Source organism: Oncorhynchus masou, chromosome 15 (genome assembly GCF_036934945.1).
Source record: "Oncorhynchus masou masou isolate Uvic2021 chromosome 15, UVic_Omas_1.1, whole genome shotgun sequence".
NCBI lineage: Eukaryota > Metazoa > Chordata > Actinopteri > Salmoniformes > Salmonidae > Oncorhynchus > Oncorhynchus masou.
The window spans coordinates 40,472,705-40,482,340 of NC_088226.1; the positions used below are offsets into that span (position 1 = coordinate 40,472,705).

At 39.2% G+C, this 9,636-nt stretch overlaps 1 protein-coding gene across 7 annotated transcripts in view; it reads right to left on the minus strand.

Annotated features, from left to right (window-relative positions):
• Positions 1–9,242, minus strand: part of LOC135556245 (lysine-specific demethylase 4A-like) — a 55,259-nt gene extending 46,017 nt beyond the window's left edge. For 3 of the 7 annotated variants that reach the window (XM_064989272.1, XM_064989273.1, XM_064989267.1), the window contains exons 1-4: positions 9,102–9,236; positions 5,488–5,569; positions 953–1,111; positions 641–816 (exon numbers count right to left, since the gene is read on the minus strand). In XM_064989272.1, the coding sequence (XP_064845344.1) occupies positions 641–816; positions 953–1,093 (317 nt within the window). In that variant the 5' untranslated portion in view covers positions 1,094–1,111; positions 5,488–5,569; positions 9,102–9,236. The other 4 variants (XM_064989269.1, XM_064989268.1, XM_064989270.1 and 1 more) reach the window with 4 other exon arrangements.
• Positions 9,243–9,636: the final 394 nt, after the last annotated feature.

Sequence of the window (9,636 nt, forward strand, 5' to 3'; positions counted from 1 at the left end):
CTTTCTTGGGCACAGGGACTATGTTGGTCTGCTTGAAACATGTAGGTATTACAGACTCAGTCATGGAGAGGTTGAAAATGTCAGTGAAGACACTTGCCAGTTGATCCACGAATGCTTGGAGTACACTGCTGGCCCCGCAGCCTTTTGAATGTTGTCCTGTTTAAAAAGTCTTGCTCACATCGGCTACAGAGAGCGTGATCACACAGTCATCCGGAACAGCTGGTGCTCTCATGCATGCATGCAGCCCCCCGTCTGGTAGGCTCACGTCACTAGGCAGCTCTCAGTTGGGTTTTCCTTTGTAGTCCGTAATAGTTTGCAGGCCATGCCACAGCCAACGAGCGTCAGAGCCAGTATAGTAGGATTCAATCTCAGTCCTGTACTGACGTTTTGCCTGTTTGACGGTTCACTGGGATTTCTTATAACATTACGGATTAGTGTCCCGCTGTAGCCTTTAGCTCAGTGTGGCTGTTACCTGTGATCCATGGCTTCAACAGTGTTTTGAGAAATAAAACAATGTATCATGTGTCCTATAACATGTACCATGTGTAGAACTTTGTTAACAATGTGAATGTACTATATTACAACCATGTGTATAACTATGTTAAAAATGAGTACTGTGTTTAACAGTGTGAAAGCTCACTTGTCTGTGTTGGCAGTCTTGCGGAACTCTCGGACGGTCATGGGTTTCTTTTGGATGTTGTACTGTGTGAAGAGACCGGACTGGCCAGTCACCACTTGCTGTATAGGAGCAGGGATCACCAGGTCATCTATGTCATCATAAGTACGTCTGGGCTTCCAGTCTTTGGGTGAAATAACCTGCAACACACACACAAAACATAGCATTGTCTTAATTTATGCAGAGTGTACTCTTTATAGAATGGGATATAAACATTTGAAACATAGAATGATGACTGCTTATGCATATTATCTTCAGAAACAAACACACACTAACCTTAGCCATTCCAGCTCGGTGAGCTCCTTGTGACTCCATGTAGGCGATGTAACGGCTGAAGTCCTTAAACTCCTCCATGGAAGGGTGAAAGGTCATGATCTTGGAGCCAGGAGTCTGCTGGGATGCAGTGTCTGTTGCCATCCTGGAGTTGTCCAGTGTCTGCAGATCAGAGCAAGAGAGAACATGTGTTTGTTGTTGATCTGATGTCTGTGTTAATTGTATCACATTTTGATAGCCAATGCTTCACCTCTGACTTTTCATTTCGTGTTAAAGGAAATGTTCACTCAGATACACAACAAGAAATTGACATTCAAAATGGGTGATGTCCTACCGATTCCCAGGGTCATTTCATGTTTATCTTAGATATTGGTGTTCAAGCAGGCAGAAATCCAGCCGGTATGCATAACACAGTCATAAAGTCGCTCTTACTACAATGAAAGTTAATAGGAATAAGACTTACATCGCAAATCATCATACATTTCACATCTCAATATTGGCCGATGTCATAACTCGGGAGGACGTCTTCTCTCGAAAAGGGCCATTGATATTTTTGTGATATTCCTACCTCAAGAAATGTGTAATTTAACAGAGGGTCTAGCACATTTTTCCTATTTGCCTGCCTCCTTAGTCCAGGGTGCATTGCATGATGCCGCTGTCAGAGATATTGTAGAAAGGAGATCCAAGGAAACTATAACACCCCAACCAGCAGACTTTCAACCAATCGCTTTCACCTTGTCATGCTGCGTCACGCAGTTGCTAAGCTAATCTTCACGCAATCCCTTCTCAAAGTCAGTGTCAAATGTGCCTGTTTTCCTCAAAAGTATGTAATGTCACAATTCCAAAGCTATACGATTCTACAGATATCAAGTTAAATTCTCACATCACGGAAAAGATTTGTAATGTCATACTTCTTGCTGACGAAATTCATGCGCCCTATCGTCTCACATTCACTTCGTCATGTCAAAATAATGGTGCCAGAGAGGGGGGGGGGGGGGAAATCCCGTTTTATGAGCTTCAAATGAAATAAACAATGAGATGACAAATGACAAAATTGCCTAACTTATTTTGGACATAATGTTGCTGCTACTACTGTCTCTTATGACCGAAAATAACTTCTGGACATCACAACAGCGGAAGGTAGCCTAGTGGTTAGAGGACTAGTAACTAAAAGGTTGCAAGATCGAATCCCCGAGCTGACAAGGTAAAAATCTGTCGTTCTCCCTCTGAACAAGGCAGTTAACACACAGTTCCTAGGCTGTCATTGTAAATAAGAATGTGTTCTAAACTGACTTGCCTAGTTAAATAAAAGGTTATTAAAAATTAATAAAAAGGCGTTTGCTCACTTCGAACTGGATGAAGATTTTTTTCTTTAACTTCTTATGGCTGGGGGGCAGTATTGGGTAGCTTGGATGAATAAGGTGCCCAGAGTAAACTGCCTGCTACTCAGGCCCAGAAGCTAAAATATGCATAGTAGTAGATTTGGATAGAAAACACTGAAGTTTCTGAAACTGTTTTTATGATGTCTTAGTATAACAGAATACATATGGCAGGCAAAAAATTGGGAAAAAAATCCAACCAAGAAGTGAGAAATCTAAGGTTTGTAGATTTTCAAGTCTTTGCCTATCCAATTTAGTGTAAAATGTCCGATTGCACTTCCTTAGGCTTCCACTAGATGTCAAGTCTTTAGAACCAAGTTTCAGGCTTCTACTGTGAAGGGGGAGCGAATAAGAGCTGTTTGAACCAGGTGTCTGGCAGAATGCCATGAGCTAAGTCTCGCGTGCGGCCATGAACACGAGCTCTGTTACTTTTCATTTCTAAAGACAAAGGAATTGTCCGGTAGGAATATTATTGAAGATTTATGATAAAAAAACATCCTAAAGATTTATTCTATACATCGTTTGACATGTTACTACGAACTGTAATGGAACTGTCGTCTGAACTAAGTGCCTGTGCCTTGTGAATTTGGATTTGTGAACTAAACACAAACAAAAAGGAGGTATTTGGACATAAATGATGGACTTTATCTAACAAAACAAACATTTATTGTGGAATTGGGATTCCTGGGAGTGCATTCCGATGAAGATCGAAGGTAAGTGAATATCTATAATGCTATTTCTGACTTCTGTTGACACAACATGGCGGGTATCTGTATGGCTTGTTTTGGTCTCTGAGCGCTGTACTCAGATTATTCCATGGTGTGCTTTCGCTGTAAAGCTTTTTTGAAATCTGACACAGCAGTTGCATTACGGAGAAGTATATCCATCTTTAATTCCTTGCATAACACTTGTATTTATCAACATTTAGGATGAGTATTTCTGTAAATTGATGTGGCTCTCTGCAAAATCACCAGATATTTTGGAAGCAAAACATTACTGAACATAACATGCCAATCTAAACTGAGATTTTTGGATATAAATATGAACTTTATCGAACAAAACATACATGTATTGTGTAATATGAAGTTCTATGAGTGCCATCTGATGAAGATCAAAGGTTTGTGATTAATTTTCTCTTTCTGCGACTCCTCTCTTTGGCTGGAAAAATGGCTGTTTTTAATGTAACTAGGCACTGACCTAACAATCGCATGGTATGCTTTGGTCGTAAAGCCTTTTTGAAATCGGACACTGTGGTGGGATTAACAACAAGTTTATTTTTAAAATGGTGTATAATACTTGTTTGAGGAATTTTAATTATGAGATTTCTGTTGTTTGAATTTGGCACCCTGTAATTTCACTAGCTGTTGTCAAATAGATCCCGTTAACGGGATTTCAGCCATAAGAAGTTAACAGATTCTACCACAAACCCATAAGACTGCTGAACAATTAATCAAATGGCCACCCGGACTATTTACATTGACACCACCACCCTGTTTTTACACTGCTACTACTCACTGTTTATTATCTATGCAGTCACTTTACTCCTACCTACATGTACAAATTACCTCGACTACCTGTACCCCTGCACATTTACTCGGTACTGGTACCCTCCTGTATATAGCATCATTATTGTTATGTAAACTGCAATGGTTGGTTAAGGACATGTAACTAAGCTTTTCACACCTGATGTATTTGGCACCTGGTACAAATAAAATTTGAATTGATGGAGCGCGTTTCTTTTACCAGAATCTCCCAGAATGTACCGTGCAACCCTTTGACGTAGCATGGGCAACATTTCCCCATCTCTTCAAAAGTATATCTGCCATTGTGAATGTCAGACTCCATCCTGTGAAGCACATCGATCCGCAAATTGACCATGGTGAGATTGTAGACTCCTAAATTGACAGCTGTAAAATCGCCTAAAAAAACTGCACTAACTAGCTACGTTACATGCTGATCTTGTCCTTGGTATTATTGTGTGTAGCTATGTTTGCTTGCTAGCCAGCCAGCCCAACCATAGAGGGCATTGCATTGCAGATTTTGTAGTCAATTTGAGCTGCAACAGATTTCCACAAGAGATTTCCCATGTTGCTACCAACCTTATTTTAAATGCCAAAATGAAACAAAAACATTGTTCACATATTTAGTGGTTTTGGGCTGATTTTCTCCCTTTAAGTTTGAGGACTAGGAATAATTTGCATTATTGCAATCGATGTGCTTCACAGGATGGAGTCTGACATTCGCAAGGTTCGTTATCAGGGATAATTTGCATTTATTTTCGTAAGATTTTTTTTAAACAATAGAAACCATACAGAGACAAGACAATAGACAAACATTGCTGACATAACACCTGCTCAGACCCACGTCCCCACCGTTTCAACTTCTAATGCTTGTTAAACTATGCCATATGACCTCAAATTTCTCTATTCTGTTTCTCTGTAGCACATTCATTTTTAAAATATTTAAATAGAATGAATGAAATGCATTGTCTTAACAATTGAGGGTCATTTGATTGAGTTTTTAAACAAAAACGTTTTCAAAATGATCGACAAGAAAAGTATAGTCCAACCCATTGTGCATCTCACCACACCCTCATATGCCATGTCTTGAAATATGCCGATAGATTAAAAAGTACATTTATATTGTAAAACTTCTGTCTACCAACTTTCTAATTCCGCCCATAACTTTGACTTCATAGCATTCCCAGAAGGCATGAATCATTAAGTCACTGTTGGTTTTACATTTAAGACATGACTCTGCTGTTGTGCTATAGCATTTGTGCATGCTATAGCATTTGTGAATTCTGTCTTTGTATAAATTATATCAGGAATAATTAATGGACTGTAGCTACTGTGGCATTGCATCGTTGATAACATAGACTTAACACTGCTTGCTTAGCGAGTACCACTTCCTTCCGATTTGGCCCATACCCGGCGCAAACAGTATTATTATTATTTTATTTCCCACGTACCCACTGGGGACTGCCCGGTTGGGAAACACTGATGTAGAGGGCTACTCTGGGAACCAGCTTGAGTCGTGGAGCTACTGGACCTGCTCCTTCAATGTATGACACCCACTTAGGTGATGCCTCAGCAGCTCTGGGCACCAGAAAGCTCACCACACAGTTCAGAGTAGTTGTCAGTCGTCCACACTACGAACCTTCTGCCTCAGTACTGCATTCCTTTCCTCCAGTGGTCACCAACCGGTCGATCGCAATCGACTGGTCTATCGCCAAACATTTCTGTAAAAAAAAAAAAAAAAAAGCCTTTTTTTAAATTAAAGAATTCCTCGTACTTGGTGGTAGGTGCACCCAATCAGCTGCCCTGAGCGGCGAGTAGGGGAAGTGTTCCGATTTTGAACCATTTCAAACTCTGCCTTCCGGGGCCTACCGCTACCCAATCGGATAGCTCAGATTACCGTAAAAAGAAAAGCTGCAGCAAAAGATTTCAAAACCATGATTAGAGTCGGGGCTGTCCCCGACAAATTTAAAGTAGTCTGTTCTTTCTACCAATCTACTTAAGTAGATTTAATTTAAGTGTAATTTAAGTGTATTTGTCCACGTATTAATAAAATCAACTATATGTAAGCTACTGAACTTAAGACACACAAATGACCCGAGCCAGAGATCAAGACAGCCTAACCAAAAAAAATAAAAAATAACTTCTATTGCCAACTATGTAAAGAAAATTGCCTACATAATATCAAAAAATAAAAACAGCCTGCAGGTAGAAAATATACTAATACAAATAAATATCATGGCCTGTCTGCAAGGAAATTGAAACATTGTATCAGCCTAAAATGTGCTAACAAACTTGCAACATTGTATATCCTGGGCCCTCAGAGTTTCCCAGGCCAGTGAGCTCCAGACAGACACAGCTGTAGGCTATTTGCGCAAGGATAAAAAGTAATCAGGTAGGCCTATTATGATGTTTCCACCGGATCAGAGGATTATTTTTTCTCCACTTTTCACACTGATAGGAAAGGAAGTTAGCGGGTAAGATAGGCTACATTGAGGAACTATTTGAACAACTGTCATTCTCAATGGATGTAAAAACAGACTGTTTACTTGCTGTTTGAGGTGAAGAAAAGATTACTTGGAAAAGCTCATTAGTGGTGGTTAGTTCAGATGTGGTTAGTTCCAAAAGGGCACATTTATAAGTCTACATTAGCGCGTAAGACAGGTAGCCTAGGCCTACTTCTATGCATATACAAGGTGCGTTTCCTAACTCAACATTGAAAGAAGCACTCCAAACCAAACACATTTAATAAAATTGACAACTCATAAATGGAATGAAATAAACCAAAACTTGTTTCTCAAAAGTGTAGCCTAGGTTGTGCACTCTGCAAATGGGAATTAACGGTAAATGTACTACTGTTGATATTCATGTGCCATCCCGCAGCCTCCGCAATGGATTAGTCCACTGGGACAGTCATCAAGAGGTACCATAAAATAAATATATTTTTTCCAACTGCGCAACTAAATAATATTGATCGACTAACAGCTCATCAACCTGGGGCAGCAGGTAGCCTAGTGGTTAGAGCATTGGACTTGTAACCGAAAGGTTGCAAGATCAAAGCCCCGAGCAGACAAGGTAAAAACTTACATGTAAAAATCCACTGTTCCTAGGCAATCATTGTAAATAAGAATTTGTTCTTAACTTACTTGCCTAGTTAAATAAAGGTTAAAAGAATAATTTAAAAACAGCCCATCAACCGACCAGTTGACTAAATGGGGTCAGCCCTAGACTCGGGAGAGACTCAGCAAAGAACAGCTGTTTTTGAGTGAGTTAATGTTTAAGTTCTGTCAATACTTTTATAGGCCATAAAATGTGTGAGTAGAAATGTGCATCAATAGGATTTCATTTTTATTATTAGCTTTTTTTTTATATCAAGGAATATTTTACTTTCTCTGTTCATAGGAGTAACAACATGAATTCGTTCATGAGGCAGAAATAATGCAGTGCAACTAAGTTTCGCCATCAGCTGGAACACAGTGTCAGAAGAGGAAAGGGAGAGTTGAGGGACGTTGAGCAGCGGATCCTCAGTCTGCTGCTCTCTCCCTCAGCTGAGACTGACCATCAGATGCAGGCACCATCAGCCCAGTAAAATAAAGCAAATTATTTAACTGTGCTCACTCCGCTGTGCCTCAAGTAAATGCAACAGATCATATATCCTACCTTAAATGTTTTAATATAACTAACAATGCATTGGCAGGGCAATTCAAGCAAAGCCAATATGCAGTGATAACATATTGGGCCTATAGCCAACTGCACAAACCTCATTGCTACGGTACTGCTTTTAATAGCTTAATGTTGCATAGGATTAGTTTTTTAAAAGTAATGTTCCCCAAAAATATAAGCGGTGGATCTCAGCTTGCACTTTGACTAAGAAAGTGATATTGACTAAGAAAGGATTGGTGACCACAGCTTTGCTGCAGCTTCCATTCCTCTCGAGCTTCAGGTGACTCTTCAATTGATATTTTCAAAAAGGATCAGGAACCAGCAGCCAGGTGAAACAAAAAAAGCTGCATCATTGAACAGAAACAATTAGCAGGCTAAAGTAGCTAGCTAAGCCATAATGACTTTTACCTGCCAGTCCATCTGCACATCTGTGGGTCAAAACCACCAGAAATATGCAATAAAACTCACTGTTATCAAAAACAAAAAGGCTGATAAAAAAAAAGGTACAAATAAATATGTACATATTTACAGGAGCTCTCTGCTTAGTCTAACGTTACTACTCTGGCAACTACAGAAGTGTATATTATAATCACACAAAAACACAGAAGAAATATACATATTGTGGGGCCAGGTAGATAATGTCGTCGAAAATACTTCAGTTCAGAATGCTAACGACACGTTAGCTAGTTAAAGTTAGCTCTTGGCATACTAGCTAGTTAACTAGCTAGATGCCGGTCGTCACTAGTTACGACAGCCAGAGTCATAAACCCCGCCCATTTCTAAAATGTATCTTCCTAACATTTTATTTTAAACCGAACCTTACCAAACTGCGAACCTTATGCCTAACCTTCAATTAAGACTAAAAAGCAAATGTTTGTTTTAATGAGTTGCGATAGTCATTTTGACTCTGTGGCTGTAGTAACTAGATACTGACAAATGCCTAACGTTAATATCAGCAACAACAACTCAAATTTAAACGAGACAGTTAGCTAAAATTATCTAGCTAACGTTACCTCGCAGTAAGCCAGTCTTTTACTAAATTCTGATCTCCTCCGTGAGATGGTAGCTAGCTTCGTATGATGCTAACGTTGTGTTGTTGTCTTAACTTTTCCTTCCTACAACATAAGAAAGCTAGCATGCTAATATTCCTCAAGACAGCTAACGTCAGCGAATTGCGAAGTTCCTGCCCACTTGCAGATTGGACGAAATCCTGATGAAATGAATTCCTGCATTTGTGATTGGTTGAATGCCAAGTCATTTAACGAAGGGCCCAGTGTTGTCACCTAACCCCCAGAAAAGAGCGTTAGCAAGATGCCCTACAAACCTAGCCAAATTAATAATTGTTTACTTAATAATGTATTTCAGCTATAGCAAAGACAAAGTAATAGTAGTTGTGTCATGTCATACTGACAAACATGTTAAAGATAACGCAACAACTGATAACGTTACAACTTTGAGAAGCAAGTAACGTTAGTTAGTACGTTACGCTAACGTAGCTTTGACTAAGAGCGAAGACCATTTTCAGCAACATTACTTATCAGTAGTTAGCTACTTAAAAGCAAACACATTTTTTTGTTTAAAATATTAACTTACGCTTGACGATCAAGTAATGAGTGATTGCTACTAACAAAATCTCAAAAAGCAGAAGATTATTTGTTCACAATTCACCATGGGTAAGAAAGATTGTCCTCCATTAAGTTACCCAGTGTCGCACGCATGCTCAGTGCGTGTTTGTGCACAATGCTTAATGAGGGCGTATCCAACGCTCAACCGAGACATATCAAAATGCATTATTTTGCTATGACTCCGCCTTGTTAAATTACTCATGCCCTGCAAATCGTAGCCTATTAATATGGTATAAATCATTAAAAAGTTGGATGATGTAAAGAAAAAAGATTAACTCTAGGACATCTAATTTCTCTGTACAAATACCAAATCCTAAAACTGTAGTCTTTCCGTGATCTGTTTTTTCCACAATTGAAAATATTATTTAGCAAATGAATCTGGTTAATGAGTGCCGAAGAATTAATCATGTAAATTGTATTATCTTTATGTTCAACACAGTGAGTATTCCTCTTTGGAACCTGGAGTTTACCCAACATGTCACCTAACATTGTTCACCTAATAC